This window comes from Ischnura elegans, chromosome 2 (genome assembly GCF_921293095.1).
Source record: "Ischnura elegans chromosome 2, ioIscEleg1.1, whole genome shotgun sequence".
NCBI classification, from domain to species: Eukaryota; Metazoa; Arthropoda; class Insecta; order Odonata; family Coenagrionidae; genus Ischnura; species Ischnura elegans.
Window position 1 is genome coordinate 33,038,691 of NC_060247.1, and position 22,451 is coordinate 33,061,141.

At 37.0% G+C, this 22,451-nt stretch overlaps 1 protein-coding gene across 1 annotated transcript in view; it reads left to right on the plus strand.

The window, feature by feature from the left end:
• Window positions 1-2,346: 2,346 nt before the first annotated feature.
• LOC124153561 (N-acetylglucosamine-1-phosphotransferase subunits alpha/beta) overlaps window positions 2,347-22,451 on the plus strand; it is a 31,009-nt gene continuing 10,904 nt past the window's right edge. Inside the window, exons 1-10 of the mRNA XM_046526795.1 lie at window positions 2,347-2,587; window positions 2,710-2,795; window positions 2,872-3,075; window positions 5,706-5,935; window positions 6,043-6,242; window positions 6,582-6,704; window positions 6,793-6,992; window positions 7,978-8,080; window positions 9,492-9,824; window positions 13,252-13,366. Coding sequence (XP_046382751.1) covers window positions 2,456-2,587; window positions 2,710-2,795; window positions 2,872-3,075; window positions 5,706-5,935; window positions 6,043-6,242; window positions 6,582-6,704; window positions 6,793-6,992; window positions 7,978-8,080; window positions 9,492-9,824; window positions 13,252-13,366 — 1,726 coding nt within the window. The 5' untranslated portion in view covers window positions 2,347-2,455. The remainder of the gene's footprint in view (window positions 2,588-2,709; window positions 2,796-2,871; window positions 3,076-5,705; window positions 5,936-6,042; window positions 6,243-6,581; window positions 6,705-6,792; window positions 6,993-7,977; window positions 8,081-9,491; window positions 9,825-13,251; window positions 13,367-22,451) is intronic.

Sequence of the window (22,451 nt, forward strand, 5' to 3'; positions counted from 1 at the left end):
ACAAACAGAAAATCGGCCCTAGAGGGCTTTACTTTTACGTTTTACATAGAAATAGCACTTTTTCTGCCCCAAAAATCTCAATAGGGTGGTTTCCTATTATTTTTTTATTGCCTAAATCGAAAGATTATTACTCCTGGAGTACGTATTTCACGATTTTAGATTTTTAAATGACGATATCTATTTTTCGCGATTAAATGAAAAGTGAAAATTTTCAAGCGCGCGAAAACGCGACGCTTAAGTATGAATGTCGGGAAGTCTCTCCGCGTGACGTATTTCTGGTTCCCCCTCCCGCCCTGCGAGGTGACCTTGAGGCGAGGCTTAGCGCTGATACGACGCAGGCTGCTAGCGGCTAGCCTAGTACCCTGCTGACTGGTAGCGCTTGGCTTAAATAAGGATTATTAATAACTTATCAAACGAGGAAAACTTTCCGACCTTAGCCAGTTTTAATAAGTGATTGTTAAGACATGTTTCCCTGAGCTCTGCGCCTCACGCATGCAATGGTAACCTCAGACGACGTATAACTCCTATCTTCTCGTATAGAAACTAGGTCCCTGTGACGTCACAAGGAGTGGCATCGCATGGGCGCCAATCTGGCCCTTTTCAAATGAGGATAAAAATGGACCATTGCCATTCGTCTAACCCGGTATTTCTAAAACAAAATAATTTGTATATTATGAATACACTAATGGTGGGTAACGAATCGCAATCAATGCCTTTCGTTTTCTTTGATGAAGGAAACCACCCTATTGAGGGTCCTCAGTACTTAGGGCCCTTGGGGCACGGGTTGCCGTTATTTTAAAGTAACCAAATTCTAGCAAGTGAATATGAACCTCATTTGGACCATTTCGAGACTAGGAAAACATAACTTTTCTCAATTCTGAAAAACAAGGGCCGGCCTAATGTGCATATAATAGTACACTGCATACTTGATGTAAAGCTTTAAGGTAAATTTGTTATAATCTATATTCAATTTGAAATTATTAAAATTTTGGTTTGGTAGGACAGTAATCCACCAACTTAACTGTGAAATGAAGCCCAATCACCAGTCTCAATATAGAGAGCTATTAGCATAAAATGAAAGGAATTTCAAATTTAAAATATATAATAATATAAATCTCTGCGTAAAAATTAATGGAATTTATTATGCTAGGTATACTCAAAAGTAAAACTGGCATACCATAAGATAGTATACAAGTGAAGGATATTTTTATTACTTTCGCCTGATCAAATGATAATTCTTAGCAACCATGTAATTATGGCATAATTGAAAATCTGTGCAGTAAATTCTTGAACCATGGAATTCACAAATTGAGTCTGCGATTTTATGTTTCTTTCATAATTTTCACTAAGCAATCTATTAGTGACTTTCACCTTTAACCCTTTCCTGCAAGTGCCTCCGTGTTTTTCATGCTACGAGTAGCATAAGAATGTGTATTATTTCAAATCCTGCCGCGTGAACAGCCACCACAGCCCTCCGATTACCTTGTAACATGTTACATTGTGTCATAAAACAAAATCGTGTAATACAACAAGTCCTGGTTCGTGCGAGAAACCAAAAACTTGTTGTATAACACGAATATATTTGTTTTGTAACACAATTTTACATGTAACATGTTACTCAGCGTAAACGCACCTTCACCTAATTTATGAAAAGAAACGTATGGTTTGAATTTGCAAATTAAACTTTCAAAATAGCTGAAAAAGAAAAGGAATTTTGAATGAATCAGCATATGAAACATATTTTGTCTGTTGGTGAATTATGAAAAGCATCAAGGTCGGCAGCGTTCATGGAAAATGCCAACATATGCACATAATATCATTTCCAGAGGAGAGGCAGAGATATTTGCAGATGATAATCATTCACATAGCGACTCATTACCTTAAAAAAAACGAATAGATACAGTTTTCACCCATACATTTTCCCTGAAAATTTTCAATTCGCAATTAACCACATGCCATGTGGACTTCAGCTCGTCATTACCAGTAATTACATTAAATTCAAAAATACCTTACTTCGTTTGATAAGTAAAAGCAGTTAAATTAAAGATTACCCATTGAACTATACATCTATTCCTTAGATCATCACAGCTTGGCACACGAGGCGGGTCGCTACAAAGATCCTGCCGGCATGCTTTATCAAGTTGTCCATTCTCAATTTCACCTAAGTCACTAAGTTTTAAAAGTAATTCATAGACGTTTTATGATAGGCCATTTTTCCACGACCAACACAACGATTTGCCTCGGAGGTTAATATCTAGGAGCCACCTTTAACAAATTCAAATTGACCACATAGCCTCCATTTTTTTGTTTTGAAAACAAAAGAACATAGAAATGCACAGCCTAATGCCGGCCATTACAAGCTTTTAAGAATGCTCTTTGATGTTTTGATTGGTGAATGTTGATGAACTTCGCTCGTTTTTATATTTTGTGATGTTTGATTTTATTTCGCATTGTCATGTTCCCTTCGGCAAGTGCCAGAAAAGTCGTACAAAAGCAAGCGTACGATATTTTATCGCACAAATGCTCCTTTATAATTGCATGTATAACTCTGACTGCGGTCATTGTGTCTACTTTTCATTTTGGTGAGGTAAGATAAATATTTAATGATTTTCCTGAATGTATTAAGGTTTTTGATGAATAATTGGGCTTTTGGTGTGATTATATCGTTTATAATTGGTGTATTTGATTCCTATTTCTCTTTCATATTAGACGTGGCTCACCTGGAGTCGAAAGAAATACGATTCATTTTTCTCAGTGTTTAGCGAAAATATCGTTGGAAAGTCCTTCGAAAACGAGTAAGAAATTATATACGCGAGTTTTAAATTTAAAAATGTGGTGGGAATAATATGGTTTTTTATCTTTATTTTCAAGGTTATGTCAACATGCTCCAATCGATATTGTTTATACTTGGGTGAACGGCAGCGATCCCGAACTACAAAAGGAGTTGATGAAGTTGCGTATGGATGGAAAAGGCTCGGATGGGAAGACTGTTGGTTCAGATCCGAAGGAAGAGCAAGGCCCCAAAAGTGAATGCGGATTTCACCTATGTATTCCTTCTAGACATATTTCACTCAAGTACGTCGCTACTTTGTGGTGGTCGCTGCCTTAAACTCTTGGTCGAAATAAGTATTATATTTTAACTATCAGAACATTTGTAATGCTCGTACTATAATGATTAAAAAAGCATGCTGGAATAATTATAATAGATGATAATGTGATGCAATCAGGATTCTTTGGTGAATCAGATTTGATTGACTAATTCACCTCCATGATCATTAGTTGTTGCAAGAAAAAGTTTCCCCGATCGTTTATGCAAGGGATCTAAATTAATTAAGATTAATGGCAGTGCCAAGGGTGATTATGGTGGCCAAACAGCCTCCCGATCCTAGAGCCAAAGGTGGTCCTGGTAGAAAAGTTCAGTAGATGAAAGCTTTTCTTTACTGTCATATAATTTCTTTTTTTAATACCTTTCCATTTTCAAGTAACAAATTTTGTGATTGGCCTTTAGTTTGACCTTTTTTGGGTCAGTGGGATTCCACTTCCTTGTTTAAAAGTGGAGCTCACCTCTCATTGTCATTATACAAGTTATTGCTTATGTTTGTGGGATAATGTGTTTCAAGTGTGTGACTAAGTTACAGCTTTAAAGTAACCGCAATAACTGATTGACGAGGTTATTTTCAATTATTTCTTCATGAGGCAGGAATTTGTTTGATGTGGTTTCTAGATTACTGGCTTCCCACCATATGGGTCAAACCCCGGCATTGGTGGAGATTTTTCTCAGAATGCCTGATCCCTGCTTGAGTGCTTTATGGAGGGTATACCCAGGGGCACAGCTAGGAATTAAGGGTAGGCGGGGTTTTAGGCACAACTGATACTGGGGGGTCTGAGGGTGTGGAATAATCGCCAGGGTAAGCAGGAGGTGCGGGGGCCCTCCCCCAGAAAATTTTTCAGATAAATGGTTCCAAATTGTGAGTTTTACAGCTTTCTGAGGGATATTTTATTAAACCTTACACTATTCTACAAGTAATATCAATCCAATTAAGTGAAATAGATTAAACTTAAAATTTTCTCTGAGCTCTTGGGAGGGTTTTACCCCCCAAAGCCCCTCTCCTGCTTCAAGTACAACATACGTCTGTCACATTGTCATCACGGACTTGAAGACAAGGTCCCCTATGCCTGTTGTCCTACCTATTGTCAAGAGTACGCTATTGCCTATGCCTGATTTCTTTATACCTTTCTCTCATGGTGCATATGACCTCAGCTGTCAGTCGCCTACTCCAAATATATTTTTCCTCAAACAGCGCTGTATCATCCAAGGGCCAAGATGATACCTGCGGTGAGCAATACATGCATACTGTTGTCTCAGAAACCTTCTTGGCTCAAGTTTGAAGGGAACAATTGTCATAAATCATTAATGATATAAAATACGGAAAAGAATATGGAAAATAAAATTATTGCTTCATATTTTTTCTTGGCTACATTTCAATACCAGAAAGGCATTTTTATAAATTTTACGGTGGTTGAAATAAAGCAGCTACTGATTTTTTTAGGGTGTTTGGGCAAAGCACTAATTTTCAATACCTAAAGCATAGGAACAGGTCATTGAATTCTAACACTAGGAGAGCACTTACTAATTACACATCTTTGCTTGATATGCTCTTCATTATAAAGCAGTATCTTTGACATTAAAGGAGTTGATATATGTTGTACATATTTTTGTACGATGTGAACATATTAAGATTAGAGTGCAATAAAGTTGTTTTTCATAATTTAAAAGGCCTCACATTTTGTTGTAATCCTCATGTCACAATTATGTTATTATTCACTAGATCAGAAAGTGCTCTGTTTTAAAGAATGTAAATAAAAGACAACTCTCAGAAAAGAAGAAAGGAAATTCTTTAGAATGAATTAATGAACAAGTGTATGGTAATGATTCAATTACTTTCAAGCTGCAATAAAAAAACTCTTTGAGTTTTTTATATCCAATGGTTAGTATGCAGCATGCAGACTAGTGCATTTAAGAAAATTCCTTGTATAACTTGAAGACATTTTTTAAAGAATATAAAATTTATTTTCTATTATCATTTTCCATACTAGTATGTACTGATATTCACATGTATTTGATTGCCATTTTCATTTACATAAAGCCACTGGGTATAGTATAAGCGAAATCGTGTGATTCCTTTATTACTTAATGTATGCACAGGTGTATGTACCAGTGAATGATTAATATGGTGGCTTCCCTGTTCTATGTATGATATAAAATATAATTCTCCTCCAGTATTCATTCTATGGTGAATATTTTCAGAATTACGTTATAGATGAAAATGAGTGTTCATATCAGGAACAGGCGAATAGATAACTGTCGTTTCCGCTGCTTCTCAAAGCTTGAATGAAAAATAGTCAATAACAGACAATATTTGCCTGTCTAAATGCAAAATCTGCATTTTGTTTAAATCAACTTTTATGTGCATTTGATAATTAATATTTTTAATTCTTATGAAGATTCGAAGTAGAATATTTCTGTTTTATTAACTGTAATGGTCTCTTACAAAAATTACTTAATGTCTTATTACTTAGCTACTATTAATTACATATTTACTTTATATTACTTATTACTTAGTTACTAAAATCTTAAAAATTACTTAAAAAATTGATGGTATGCATTTGATTCAAACTTGAAAATTGCCTTCTTTTATTCTTAGGTGTCAACTTCCTCGGCATGCATCATTAATTAGCATACGATCTTCTCATGCCTCCTTGGCCAGTGTCACTGAAGTGCGAATTCTTGACAAAGTTGAAAAAAGCAACCACCATTGGACACTGATTTCATTTCCTTCTGAGGAAGCCGTTCTCTCTGCTCTTATATCATTAACTCAAAGCAGCCCTTGGTCTAGTCAAAACTGTTCTGCACACAATGCATATTGGACAACTGGTATGATATAAAATGTTGTTTGACACTAATTCAAATTGACTATTGACTAAAGTAGGCACTAATTTACAGGAAGCAGTGCCATTCAATCTCTAATATCTTTGTTTCAGCTGAGCAGAAAGCACCATTTTCATATGTAATGCCAAGAACTGTACTGGTTAGTGGCCTCCCCAGCACAACTGGTTTATCACATATATTGTCTTCCCCCCTTGGTGCCTATGTAGCTGTTGATCACATACTGCTGTATCCAGAAAAAGGAGTTGCCATTGTATCTCTTCCATCCACTGAAATTATGAATGATGTTCTTAAGGTTGGTGATAGATGTATCTTGTCTTTTCCTATTCAATATGCATCATTTTTTCAAATGGGATCAGGTGTGTTTTCATACATATGAATTCTAGTCTGTGGCTGATGAACATCATGCTGAAAAGGGATTATAATTAAAAGTAAAGGGATTTCCAAATATTATGAATTAAATTACGACTATGATATCTCATTTTCTAATGAAATCTCTCTGATGAAATTTTATTATATTTTGCTATATTTTTCACAACTTTACATGTATGTCAAATTATGATTATAGCAGTAATTTTATTTTTCCTTTGCCACTCTTTTTAAATTCTGCATTTGCCGTCTGTCCTCATTTTAGCTGACTGGTAATGTGACCATCCTGGGAAGGAAAGTGGAAATCAATAGAGCGTCCCTCATTTTGGAACTTCCAGTGACTATGAATTTGGATGATTTCTCTCCTTCACGTTTTGATGACAAAGAGGTGTGTTCATGAGATTTTTTCTATATGTTGACTTATATTCATGACTTAATAAGCTATTGGGAATTTATCTTCCATCTTGAATTTTCAGGAGCTTCGATATTCTCTTCGATCTGTTGAGCAATTTGCTCCTTGGGTCAGACATATTTGGCTAGTAACTAACGGGCAGATACCTTATTGGATCAATCTTGAACATCCCAAACTCACCCTCATCTCTCACAGTGAAATCTTTCCCAACAAGTCACATCTCCCTACTTTTGGCAGTCCTGCGATTGAAAGCCACCTTCACAGGTAGGTTTTCCATGCATTTATACTTTTGTTTGATTTTTCCCCATTAGTTTATTATTGTTATTTCTCTTCAGTGGTACTTCATTATGTTTACATATTTTGCTTAATTATTTTAGTTTATGACTTCATTTTTTATAGTTTTAGTATTTATCTTTTCCCATTAAAATGGCCCCAAGTGTTGGATTTTTGTAAGCAATTTTACATCCCAACATAAAATATTAGTTTTAGATAAAGGTGGGAACAGGATACTGGTGAAAGGTGGTCCATTGAATAATATTTGGTTATATTAGGACGAATTTGGAGATTATATTAGAAAGTAAATTTTTTAAGGTGAGGAATAGAACAATATTATTTAGAAATGATTTTAGTTGGGGATATGAAGCTTTAATGGGTAAAAGGAAGCTCAGCTAGACAAAGGTATGGTAGTGATGTAGCCTGCATTCACATTGATTGTTTTTATATCCTTTTTGAAAAAGTGAAAATTTCCAGGATTATCTCACAAAAGTAAATGCTGCAATGCAACACACTTCTCACCTTAGCAATACAGGCATCTATAAATTGAAGGGGTCATTATTTATTCCAGCAAGTTCATTTTGGGAAAGTTTTACAGTATGTACTATTGTTTACGTATCTAAATTTCAGTGCATTAGCATCAGGGGAATAATTTAATGTTATCTTACAGGAAGCTCCTTTTCTTGTGGCTTTAAGATCAATATTAATTATTTGTTAGTAAGAATAAAAAGTGTAAAATGATTTTTGTGTCATTTGGAGTAAAGATATTTAGAACAAATTAATTCTAAATGAGGTTGAAACAATTTATGCGTAGATAGTCCTTTCCCTGGATGATATTTTCACCTTCTATTGGTATTAGGAGTGATACCACGTCTAACATGATTTGATTGTAATGAACAGTGTTAGCACTTAAAATATTCTTTTTTTTTTATTTGTACTACCTTTCATATGTTTAAATGACTTTTTATGTCCGCAGAATTCCTGGACTGTCAGATAAATTCCTCTATCTAAATGATGACATGCTTTTTGGAAAAGAAGTATGGCCAGATGATTTTTATACAACTACCTATGGACAAAAGGTAATGATTGGGTATTGACTTAAAACAAGAGAAGTGCATTTCTTAATGATTCCATTGCCGCAGAATAGGTAGGTTTGTGGTGCCGCTTCTGCTTCACAAGAAAATTTAGTTTCCCTTACCCCTTTTGTTTTCCTTGCTCACGGACTGCAAGTATTTCACTTCCATGTGAAGATATATGCACTAAGGTGGAGAAGTTACTTGCGAAATTTATCATTTTGTTTCGATCTATGTTGGATTTAATGATTGATTTCTTGTGCATTCTCTGCGTCCTTGCTCTGGTTTTTACTGCTGATTTAGATTTTACATATTATAATATCTGTACTGCCAGTAGTTGTGGTGGAGTAGTGGAGTAAACATGACATTGTCAGGGTAAAGCTTGTAAGATCAATTCCCCTTCTAGGAATAATTTAATCACTACTTTTTTTGGCAGTTTTGCTCTTTTTTTTATGTCATAATTTGTTTCAAATCATTTAAATTCCCTGTCACAGTTATGTACTTTTTTAATGATAAAGAGTTCGCATGTGTCCTTCGGCCCACAACTACTGACGATAGAGTTGTTATAATACGTGAAATCTAAATCAGCAGTAAAAACCAGAGCAAGGACGCAGAGAATGCACACAAAATTAATCATTAAATCCAACATAGATCGAAACAAAATGATAGATTTTCCAAGTACCTTCTCCTTCTTAGAGCATATATCTTCATGTGGGAGCGAAATACTTGCATTGCGTGAGCAAGGAAAACAAAAGGAGTCAGGGAAACTTAATTTTCTTGTGAAGCAGAAGTGGCCCCACAAACTTTGTCCTAAAACTTTTGAAAGTGACTGTACATACCTACTTGTTTCTCACCATCATTAGTTAACATTCCTGAAATTATGTTGATGTACTTAGAGCGATGTGGGGGAACTTTTCAGCATCTACTCTTGAATAAAATAGAATTTTTCTCTTTTAATTAGCTGTAAAAAAAGTGGAAAATTGCATTTTTTTACCAATAACAGTGAAGAAGAAAAAAACCTACAAATATGCAGGTTGGTTAGGGTAGGTGAGGGCAAAGCTATTCCTGGACTAACCCACAGGCTATTAAATTTCATACATTCAGGATAAGAGGGCCAATTCCTTTCCCTGGGCCACCTCGCACCTCAAGGATGATTTTTGGTGTCTGAAGCCTTCACTCGGGACTTAAATCTTGGACTCTTGATAAGCAGCCCTGTCTTTTACCCACCTGGCTACCTATGTCCCTCATTTCATTCATCAGTTTGCTCCTGAAATTAGGTTAAAAAAACCTCTACGCTCCTGTCTACTCCCAGTCAGCCATTTTTTTTCAGTTTTAAGTTTTTATTCTCTTTTTAATAAATAGATAAAGTAACGATCTTTACTTTAGTAAAAGTGGCTCATGTAGTGTTATCTTTCAGGTGTACTTGTCATGGCCAGTCCCTGAATGTCATGAAGGCTGTCCACCTTTATGGATAGGTGATGGATACTGTGATCGAGCATGTAATCACTCAGAATGCCACTGGGATGGAGGAGATTGCTTGCCTGGCAATGAAGTGTCTGCCAGGTGGTTGGGAACTGGCTCCCGTCCTAGGAGAGGTGAGCCTGATGCTCTTGATGAAGATGAAGACACATTGCAAAGGGCAGAAGATGAGGGTGACCTCTGGGGAGATGGCGGAAATAATTTGATGGCTGAGGAGTCATGTGGCTCACACTGCACTGATTCGTGGCTTGCTGACAAGTACTGTGATGTGGTGAGTTTTGACTCGTAAAGTTCTTTTTTTTTTCTTTCCTTGTTTGACTTTTGGAATTTCTTTGTGATATTACATGGAATCATGTGGTATTTATGGCTACACTAATATATGATCTGTTGTCTTGGGTTTGACTATGTGGAATTTACTTATTTTTAATCATAAGAATAACCCCACCCATACTGGATGCGAGGGTGACCAAATACTTTTTTTTCTTGACTTCTCACTAAGCCATTATGAATGCAACCCTTCCCCGGCATTCTTGACATCTGCATCATCTCAAAAACCTCCTCTCTCCCAATACTCGTTACCTTTTGCCCCTTCCAGCCTACATCTCCTACTCAATGTTTGAATGCCATCTCCTTTCCTCTCTCCCCCAAGTTTGAGTGACTATATATTTAATGTCTTATTTATGTACGTGATGCTAACAAGTCTCATTGAAGCGTAGGCCAACTGAAAGTAAATATGCAGAAAAACTAAGTTATTCTTATTAATTAAAACACTTGCTAAAGTATTTTCAATAGATTGAAAGGTTCTGTTCATCGCCACAGCTGAAATTCTTACTATTTTAATGGCGTCTCTTTAGATACATGACTGTTAGTAGTAGGTACTCTGACTATTAATTTTGTATCTCCATGGGCTAGGTTCTGTACTCTTTTTCTTCTGGGACTTAAATATTGCAAGGCTCACGTGTCGCAAGAAATGAATTGACGAGAACAGGCGGTTAGGAGTCAAAATAACAAAGCACTAGGATTTATTTCCAACAAGATACATGTATTTAATTAGCAATTTCATGCAATAGGTACACGATACATGCAATACAGTTAGTTGTCTGAGGTTATTTGGCGTCCTTGCGTCTTCAGGTTGCAAAAATGCCCTGGACACGAACAGGTCCATTCATGTCTGTCGTCACGAGGCAAGAGAGCGGCCGCTGCGCAGAATGCCGAGAAGGAGGCGTGAGAGGGGAGGTGAAGCAGATAGAAGGGAAGCAGGATTCTATCTGACGTTTTCTCATGCCATTGGAAAGGCAGTGGCGTAGAATAATGGAAGTACAGTGAGTCCTTGTTTAACGTCACTTACCGTTCCTGAAAAATGTGACGTTAAACGAAATGACGTTAATCGAAGCACAATGTCCCATAAGAAACAATGTAAAAAGTGAATATCGGCTCCTAGACCTCACAATTCCTATGCGAAAAAATTTTAGCGTATCATATTTGGGCCATTTCTTACGATGGGAATGCCAAACTATGGCATAAACACGAGTCCCTGTCTTCATTGACGGCAATACCAGCAGCGACGTACATCCTTCTCCATTTTTGTATCTTCCCGCGTTTGTTTTTTCGGCTTCGCTATGGTGGTCACCTGGGCATCATCATCGCTGAAATATCGTCGCAGTTACAGGAACCAAGATTATTGAGAACACGGCGAAAAAGTGACAACAAATACTCCGAGTTCTACCCGGAAAAATTCCTAGAAATCACTTTTCAGGTTCCAGAAAACCGTTATGTCAAGTAAAATTTGCTAAAACTTTACTTGACATTTACGCACTTAACATTTGCGCACCTACCTAAGAATTCATTTTGCAGAAAATTTGCTATAAACGTAATCGAAATTGACAATAAACACACCATTTTACACATCGTTTAGACCGACTGTATTACCGCCCACAAAACGAACAACCTGCAACGCCCGCCGCTTCGCATTTTTTCTCGCGCGAAATTTAAAAGACCTGACCAGACCTGACGTTATCGCGAAGCAAAGGTGCGATAAACGAATGACGGTCTCAAAATTTTCGTGACGTTATCGCGAAATGACGTTAAACGGGGTGACGTAGAATGAGGACTCACTGTACACACACAGGGCATAAAGAGGCCGACACCGTTGAAAATTTCACTAAAGAATGTGCCCTGATGTCGGCACATTATCCAAGTTGGAAACTTTTAGCTGAGAGAAATCAGCCCATGTATTTGACTAGATTTTGTATGAAATTTGTAGGCATATAATTACATTACATGCTAATCATTCTTAAATAAAATCACCATCAGCTAAACACTCAATGCAGTTGTTAGAAGTGTATCAGCAGCTACTCTCAAGCCTCCAAAACAATCCTGTGTGATGGACTGTATGAAATTTAAGACTATTTCTCATTTTCTCTTAATTTCAAAAATGTAAAAAATGGATGAGACTTGAGATTTTTTGATGCTTCATTGTGATTTTGAAAATTTTATTTCCAGAAGTTCTATGCGTCATCTCTGTTGAAATTCTTACCATTTTAATGGCTTCTCTTATGGTAGATGGCTGGTTGCAATGAATTTTGAATGTCCATAGGCAAGGTTGATAAAGCTTTTTGCTGAAATCATTTTTGGGTACCTAGTCTCCAGGGCATTTATAATGATTTTTGTCACTTAGGAGTATATTGCTGCTGCTAATATTAGCTAGCCATAAGAAGATAGCGTAATAAACTGTGCAAGAATCACATATTTCCTCCCTAACGTCAGTTTGCAACCGCTAATTATAATCAGAATAAAGCTTCAGCTCTAGGATTACTCTTCACCTTTTCTGCTGATGTATGATGGATGTTAGGTGCTCTTTGGTATTCTTGCAATCTATGTTAGGTGTCTGAACTACATCAGCACTCCCTCAGCTACATTCACTTCATACATAGTGCTTCAGATTTCCTTATATTGGTTTTCCTTCACTCCTCAGAGGATGTCAATGGTCTTTTCAGTTGACCCTGGATGAAAATTTCATTAAAAAGAGTTCTAATGGTGCAGAATTTTTACTGAAGGCGATGATGAGGGACTGTGACTGACCTTGGTGAAGGCAGACTGAGTCCACACATGGGGTTATTCACGTTTAATCTGGGGTCACAGTGTGTGAGTGGGTTTTTTACTACTTCAAGATGTTTTCATGTAAAGTTCTGTTGGTCTAGCCCCTGGAAAACCTGGGCTCGGGTTACTTCTTTTACAATTCTATTTGAGCCTACAGAATCATCCAAGAAACAAAAAAATCACACAACTGCTTGTAAATCACATCCAATACATACCTGTTGGGAGCTGCCATAGTTAACCAAACTTTGGTATTTGTTAGCGGAGGTTAAGTCTATTATAGTCCAATACAATTTCTAAAAATATAAATATTTTTCAGTAATAAATTTTTGATAGAGTACATAAGAATGGCTGTATGGTCAAAATTATTCGTTCATATAACGTTCATGCTCTATTGTATTATTGGCATCTTGTTATCTTAAAATCCTTTAAAAATATGTGGTTATTTGGTATTAAACCTTATCTCATGATTATGCCATTCAATTAGAAATGAAAATAATTGACATCTTTGTGCTGTTGAAGAAATAATGGGAAGAAAGTCAACAGTCAAAAAATTATGTAGGTGTTCCTGAAAACTTTAACATTAGATTTTCATTTTTCAGAATTGTAATACTCTTGCCTGTGGTTTTGATGCCGGAGACTGTGGCACATCTCATTTTCAAGATATGCCAGCATTTGAACTCATTCCTAGTGTTAAAAAATACTTTGTTCCTGAAGGTATGGATTTAATTAATTTGTACTCTGTAATACTATGAGAAGCATGATATGATGGAATTTTGTTCATGCAAAAAATTTGCTACATTATAGGGGGCATGACAGCTGCATCTCCTGTATAGTTGTATGCATGAATTTCATTCATCACTCGGGCCTTTTGTCTGGTGCTCTCCTTTCCTACCATGAGGCTGACATTTTTATTTGTTATGAGCGAGAATGTTTACAAAAAAATGTATGCAATCGTAACTATGTATAACTATGTAGTTCCTTAGATCAAATTATGTTAAGTCGAAGGAGAAGAAAAATCAACTCAGCAGTTGTTTATTAGCATGCCCTCGTATCTATGTATGTGGTCCTTGTTTGATAGCTGATACCCTCACTCATGATTAATCAGTAAATCACCCCTAACAGTTATAGGGATTGCCAGTCCAAAGTGAGCGACCAGTTTTGCCATCCACAAAAGAGGATTTGTGTGTTTTCATTTTTGTTTTCTCCTTGTTCAAAACCCCTTGTATTTTCATTGCACTTGACCCAATGTTGCTGGTGCCAGACAATGTTCTTCAAGGTTTAGGTATACCTTGATTTATACATAAACGATTTATACGTATATATAATAATAATAATAGTTTAATGACGGGAAAATTACCCAATTACAAAAATGTACAATTATCATAAGATTGAAATATTTTTAAGCTCTTAAAAATACAGGAATAATCGTATAAACTTGCTGTAAAAACCAACAATAGAAAAAATAAACACAGTAGTTAAGAATACTAGATTGAACAGTCACATATCTCTTAAACAGTGGAAATAGACATTATCATTATACACAAGAACAAATTATTTAAGTCAATGCACAAACAAAGGTAGTTTTCTCTTTAAATTCTTTGGATTTAAATTACAAAGGTCAATGTTACTACATTTGTAGTTAATGCTCCGCATAGTTCTGGTTAAGGGTGAGTGGAAGGTGTAATTTCTATTGGGATGAGGGAGTGAAAACATGAATGTTTGCCTAGTGTTAAAAATGGGGACATGGAAAGGGATCATTTCTACCAGATGAATAGAGTCAATGTCTCCATGCAGTAGACGGTGAAGGAATGTTATGTCCAGGTGTAATCGACGGGTTGCCAAAGGTAACAGATTAAGAAGGGATAGTGTTAAGTCATAAATAATAGGGAGGATATTAAATCTGTAGGATACTAATCTTATGAATCTGCGTTGCACACTCTCAATAGCTTTGATGTGAATGTTATAGAACGGGGACCATACAATAGAGGCATACTCAAGAATAGGGCGGATTAAAGTGCAATAGAGGATCTTATAAGTATGAATATTATCAAAATCTCTTGAAATTCTGAATATGAAACCCATTGTTTTAGTAGCTTTTATGACTATGGATTGGATATGATACTGAAATGTCAGGGATGAATCAAATGTAACACCTAAGTCACATATTCTACTAACTCTAGAGATAGTAGCATTATTTAAGCTATAGTCATACATAATTGGAGACTTAATATATGTTTTAACGGTTGCCCCTGCTCAGAAGGATGTCCTCCCCCCCCCAATAGCTTAACAATCAGGAGATATGAATGCGCCGGACAGTGCAGCATCACTGTCCAATGACTGCCAGGCCAACCCCTGGAAGTGAACCACACATGCACAAGCTAAGAAAGCAAAGAAAAACAGTGAAATTGAAACACTTCAGGTCCCGATAAAGAATTACATAGTGACCAGCTCTTTCCTTGATGGGGAGAAAAAGAAAACTTGGGCCGAGGGCAAGGTGCTTGCCGATTACTCATACCATTCGATTTAAGTCTCCTTCCAGCACGGCATGCACACCGGGACGACGCTGGACAACGAAATGACCACCTGTTTGACCGCAGGGCCATGCAGTATGAGTTGAAAATAATTTTTTTAAATATTGCTTTCACTCGATAACTTTCTTTAATTAAACAATTGCATAAATGAAAGAATTTATACCCTGATGAGGTGAAGAATGCAATGAAATGGCTGGTGAAAAAAATGAACAAATATGAGGAATCGCAAAAAAAAAATTGATACAGATAACAAAAATTAGCATGAAATACAATTATGGTAAGATGGATGTTCCCTTAAGTTTTGTTGAACAGTTATTTTTGAAAGGGTGACACTTTGCACTTGGTGTAATAATCTGTGGAGGGATGGGACACTTGTCGGAGATGGGAGAACGATGGCTGCATACTCTCATATACAGAGAATATCTCCGAAAATTATGGCACCAACGCTCGCGGATAAACCGCTTCAAAAGGGGTTCACTGGTTCGGAATTTTCTATGCTTATATAAACTGGTGAGATGTTCACGGAAGAACTGCGTCACTCCGTGTAAGGAAGCCACTGCCACACCAGTCGTACTCTGTTGAAGCTCTCTCTCCCGGCCACTTTCTCGTGACCACTGCTCCTCGGTCTCTCTCTCTCGACCGTCTCCCAATGTCCCGTCAACCATTCTCCCTCCGACCTCGTCATATTCATGCGTAACCTTTCTTATTCCCAAAATCCACTGCACACACACAGAGACACGCCTCTATAGGAGTCATTGGGAATCACTTAAGACTCCCACACGGGGACATGAACACACAAAAAAATCTCACTCATACAAAACATACAATGGTAACTGAAATAATTTTGTTACAATATTCAGTATTTAAAATTTTCATGTGACTTAAACTTGGATCAGTTGTAATACCTTTGAGGAATAATAGCCTGAAGTTTGTAGAGCTCATTAGTGCTGAAAAAATCATCCATTAGTGCTGAAAAAATCGTCCGTCATATGTCTGATCAGATTCAGGCCTCGAAAGGTGTAAGCAGTTGAAGACAAAAACTGCCATTTTTATTCCAACTTTGCTGGTTTTTCGCTTGAAAATCAGTAGTACTCCAAGCAAATTCTTAACCCATTAATGCATAAAGTTATTTTTGTCAAATATTCATTTGAAAAGTAATTACGTATTCTGGATAATAAGGTTCATTTAAATTTATATCTGCCATTTTTAAATTTTTACTATCAATAGTTAAAATAATACAGCTTGTCCGATATTTCGGACGCCATGTAGAAGGAGCAATAGTGTGGATTACTTTAGTGCATAACACCGGAAATTTCGCTAAAATTATTTAATAAATGAGAGCAATAATCATGACAGTAACCTAATGATGCTTTTACTTTAAATGAATTTTGTTTTCCCTTCGCACTCTACGATACGTCTTTGGGTACCAATAAACAGTGGCCAGAGGCTTAGGCGATCAAATCTAACAGAATTAATATGAAAAGGGGTACGTTTTCCGTGGATAGTTGATTTTCAAAATTATTTTTAGTATGATCAAGGCAAGTGACCTTCGAAATTTCAAAAGAAAGTCTTTTCAGTTCAGTTATTTTTCGATAAAGATGCCACGCATTTGGGATAGCAGCATCGAATAAATGCTAACATTAGCCACCACCACCATTTATTCTGTCTTATTCTGGACCTATATGAAGCAATAAACTGGTCCATTTGATCAGCTCCACCCACCCCTTGGCTATGAGATAAGAAAACTGTTGGTTGAGGTACAGAAATCTTGCTTTTTTCTCTCTTGACCATCATTTTGTTGCACCGACGGAAAACTTTTCATAGAATGTTGAAGCAGTGACAACATAATAATCTTTGCACCTGACAAGTAGAGCATTATCGCACTTTTAAAGTGATAGGCACCTCTTTGTCCCTTCTTCATCATCATCTTTGTCTTGAGAGGATAATTTTATACCATATTCTCCTGTATTCCACCACTTGCACTGATATTTAGAGAAGCAAGGTACCTTATGAGTTTCATCAAAGTGAAGTAATAATAAAAAAAACTCATATCCTATATCTTTTGGTACATTAGCAGCATTTACAAGGGGTAGAACAATATCTCCACTTAGACCAAATTGCTGAGGTATGTAGGCATCATTACCGAAGTACACTTGAAATGTGAGCTTATAGCTAGCACTGGTACATTAGGACATTTTTAAAGACAAATGAATAGGCTTTCCCTGATGCATTGTTTCGCATAATGCTTCCCATTGTAGAGTTTCCTGCCTACAACAATCGATTAGATTTCTTCCAGGATGCCAAAAAATTGGAAGGGAGTTTCAATCATCATCAAAAACAGTCTGATTTTGAAGAAACAGTCACTTCCTTCACTTTGTGATCTGTCATTCAGGAGTAAATGTAATATAGATTCAAATCGCTTACAGCAAATACTTTCCAATAAATGTGTGGGCACATCATTCTCTTTGATCCAAAACAAAGGTTTAATAGGATAGGTACCTACTAGCCGGCCACCTGGAGTTGCTCGGGAAGGATAGTACCCAGGGAAGGGGAAACTTAAATCTTGGAATTCATGGTCATATTGACCTCTCAATGGGAAAATATGAAAGAACGTATGAAGAAACACGATTTGTCAACATGCACGATTAAAAGGTCAGCAGGGATATTCGTGGGCCATTTACCTTAGAACGGTGAAGTTGCGAGAATTTGCAGTATTGGAACTGGAAGCTTTACGTATAAACATGGCAGAGTGAATGGGGATGTTATCGGAAGGTGGGAAAGTAAGCAGAGGGTGGGGAATGAGTGCTAGGTGGTGCTGAGCATAATTGTAAGGTTCGGTAATGAGAAAACGATGCAAAGGACGGTACCGAAAGTAGCACTACGGGATTTGTGAGCATGAGATACATCTACGTACAGACTTTGGCCGCAATCCATGCAGCTGTATGGAAATGCGATAAAAAAGATTTAACATAGCCTGATGTTATCATATCACCGAAGAATGCCATAAGTTCCTCCTTCTCCAAAGCTAGGTTCACATTTTTACAGTTAGCATACATGCCACTTTGTCATGTAAGTTTGCATCATTTTTCACCTCCAGAGGTGGCATTGGGTGTTTGTTTTTATTAATTGCCAAGACCAATGATCTTTTTATGAATAGTTACTAAAAATATGTTTGTACTCCACCATTAAATAAAATTAATTTGATGCTATAATTATGTATACAATACTAAAACAAAAATTTGTGGTTGTTATATAAGAGCAGCCATCTTTAGATTAGCTACAAGAACTGACCCCCGTGCATGGCGTCCAATATATCAGACTGTCAGTTTTCATTGTTGATAACAAATACAAAATAGTTTAGAAAAACTTGAGAAAATAGAAACACCGACCTTTAGAACAAAAATGAGATAAAATTTATCAACATATTGAGCAAAATACTTCAATAAATAATAATTTACCTACCCCGTGTGGGTGACTGAAAATTCTTTCGATGCCATGTCTCACATAAATGCTACTCAAGTTGATAAATTCAAGGAGGCAACTAAAATATTAGCGCAGCGGTGAAGACAGACATCCATTTGAACTTAATGTAGTATCACAATGTGGTGTATGTCAACCGCAGCCCAGAAAACAATTAAATACGCACGTCCGATATATCGAATGCTATGTACTAATGGGTTAATGTTCATAAATGTAATCTTTAAATTAACTTTTTGATCTCATTCATAATTTAGGAGCTATAGCCAATAAGTGGAAGTTTGGGTGGTGAAAGTGAGATATTTCAGCAATTTTGAAGTTTTATGAGCAAAGGAATAAGTTGAAGTTGGTGAAAGTTTCCTCAGAACCATCCATCTCAAGGTATATTTTTGCCAAATTTCTAACATGTATCGCTTCTGGAAATATTCAGGAATTTGTATCGATTGTTGAGTGAATTACACCAGGAGCTATCTAATACATACATATACAGCTGCATATACCCTTATGCTGTCAGACATTCCATTCATGATTCCAATTAAAAATATAAATAAGTCTCCTCAAGTGTAAAATAATTTTGGAATGAAGTGTAATTCCACTCCATCATCAATAGTGGGTCTGCCCAGGTTTTACAAGGTGCCAGAAGTCAGCTTGCGAATTTTATATATGAGGGGGAGAGAATCCAAGGGATACAAGTGATTTTTTTATCTAAATAGAGTTTGGTACGGAAACTAGCAAAAAAAAGCAAACTAGGTACATACGTATTTATCAGTGCATGTGATTTTTCACTCAATGTCAGCACAGTACAGAGACCCTGTCGTATCCCTTGGCCAGCGAGTTAATGTATATTTCTTCAATCATTATCTGTACCTAACTCTGCATGGAAAAAAAATCACTTGTACCCCATGCCTTCTGAGCCCCTCATATAATTGCACTCATGACATTGTATCATAGTCTCAAAAGCAGCCCTAGACTTGAACCCATCTCGTCAACAGCAAGCCTTAAGCATAAATGCAATGCGTGTCAACCTGCCCTTAAGAAAATTACACAAGTAAAATACAACCGAACATCAATAATTGATTAAACTTAAACTTAAGTTGAAGATAGAGGGAGATATCATCATTTAACAGAGAATACAATGGAACCCCGATCTATCGTTCCCGCACTCATCGTTTTCCCGCATTCATCGTTCGCCGTTCGTGGTCCCAAATAAAGTTCCATAAAGACAATGTAATTTTTTCCCGCATCCATCGTTCCCCGAAGTATCGTTTTCCCGTATTGATCGTTTGAAGATCGCTATCCCGCCGTATAATTTTCCCGCATTCATCGTTTGACGAAAATGAGACGAAGTGTTTACAATGTGTTGTTTGTGGCTTATAACGACAGACACCCCCAGGAGATTGAATTACTATAGGGAGAAGCTGAGTGCCGTGGGATAGTTACATTAGCGCATTTCCCAAGATCCGCTATCCCCCTCCATTCAGCACTCGCATCCCCCCCTCTGAAGCTTTCCTCTTCCCCGAAATAAAAAAAGGTTCCAGCTCGCGCAGGGATCGTATTACGAAGACCTTCGCTTCGAAATAAAATATCAAGTTACATGAGAACAATAGAATCGTGTTTCACGCCTCTCCGATTCTCGCCCACTGAATTTTTTAAGCGTATGAATCACCTACTAGCCCAAAAAGGTGTCTAACAATGAATTTCGGCAATTGGTATTATACTTTTATGAGATCAAAATATTAGTAATGTGCACGTAATTCAGAAAAGAATGATACCATATTTCGATACGTATTTCTAACGTTATTTAAGCATTTTAAGCGAGGAAATAGTTGGAATAATACGATGGTGATTTCTGGCGAATCTCGATATCCTCGTAGCTGATTGTGAGCTTCTCGGCAGTTGATGCGGCATTTTTGTTTTTTAAATAGGGCATCGGGTTACAATTTATCAGTTATGCTACAAGTCTCACTTGCCATAGTTGCTAACGAAGCAATGTCTTCTCAGGATATTTTGTTTCTCCCTACTAGCAATCTGAATTCATCTGCTCATCTGGCGCAATGCTAATTAGAAAAGAATGGGTAATTTGCCATATCTTTCGGACAAAAGATTTCATGACGCAGTCATATGGTCATGCTTCACCCTCTGCAGTAAGCTCTGCTTGCGCCGAACGCGATAGCATTAGTGCCGAAATTCTCCTCGTACGAGTCATTCCGTACTTTCCAGGGTGAGTTGACTTCAAACCAGCGAGTGTTTTCCGTGTGGGTTCAATGAAGTCCGGTTTCATTTTTATTCGTCTTCGGATCATTGCCCTTCCGAAGAAACAAATGAGAACTTTAAAAGATGGACTGAAAATAATAAAGACTAAGAAAAGAATCCGGGCTAGAGGCACAAACAAGAGAGAAACAAATGAGAACTTTAAAAGATGGACTGAAAATAATAAAGACTAAGAAAAGAATCCGGGCTAGAGGCAATATTGCAGAGCGCCTCGGGTTGTCCGCTAGCACATGACGGCAGGGGTGGGGGTAGAGCAAGATACCTGGTGAAATTAGAAGTGGGGTGAAGCCAAGGAAGTGGGATGAAGGGCGTGCCACTGGCGATTAACGCAACATTGTTAACGCTTTGCACATTGCCTCAATCACATTAAAAATTTAATTGTTAGAAAGGAGCATTTCAAATAATAAACTATTTTTGGCTTTTTCATCCATCTCACAACCAATCACTGCATCTGCGAAAGCGACTGTTTTAGGCATAACATGAACATTGCTCTTGTAAATACGTGTACTTGAAATGACATTTGATGGATAAGAATTTTTAAATCAGACAGAAATCCATAATAGCAGTGAAAATGCCGAGTGGAGTGCAAAAATTTTTTAGCAAGGTGGCATGTTCCTTTAGGATATTTGAAAGAGATATAAGTCGAATCAACAATATGACGGAAGTGGTTCGATAAAGTAATAATATTCCTGTAATCAGCTAAAATCTTGTTTGAATCCATTAATAAATATCATAATTCGCAAAAATTCAGGGTTTCCTGGGACATAGGCAACCTTGTCAAACATTCCCTTATTGATCGTTTTCCTGCATTCATTGTTTTTTTTCATCCATCCCCCTGAAAAACGATAGATCGAGATTCCACTGTACACTCTTCATGGAGAAAGGTTGGCCGCCACACAATGCAACAAACGGAATGCTTTGACCAGGAAGTTCACCCAACACATACCCTAACCTTAGAAGTCATATTCTATCTCAATTTCATGCAATCTCAAGTTTAAATAACTAATAATTGATCTAAATAACAAATAAATCAAAATAACTTACAAAAATAGTAAATAACAGACGGAATGCTTCGACCAGAAAATTCACTCACCACATGCCTTATTAACTTCGAATGGTCATTTTCTATCTCCACTTCTCGCTAGCTCAAGCTTAAACCACTAATAATTAATTATCACAACAACAAAATTTAGAAGATACCTTGGACTTGCCGCTCAATTTCATCCTCAATCTGGCCCGTGGCGAACATTGACTCCGAATTGTAAAACCATTCATTTACAGCCATTTGCCTCACCATAATATCCCCCGAATAGTTCTATAACCAATTTTTTTTTAGCATTTACCATCCTGGATTTCTTAGCGACTTCTTCCATCAACTCCAAATGGTCATATAATTGCTGGCTTGGTCCACAATTGTTTTGAACACCATTTTCTTTCGCCTTCCTTCCCGTTCAAATTCATGCTGAAAACCTGTTCGCTCCAGCTCACCCACCTATTTCGCAGGAGCGTTTGTAGCGAGA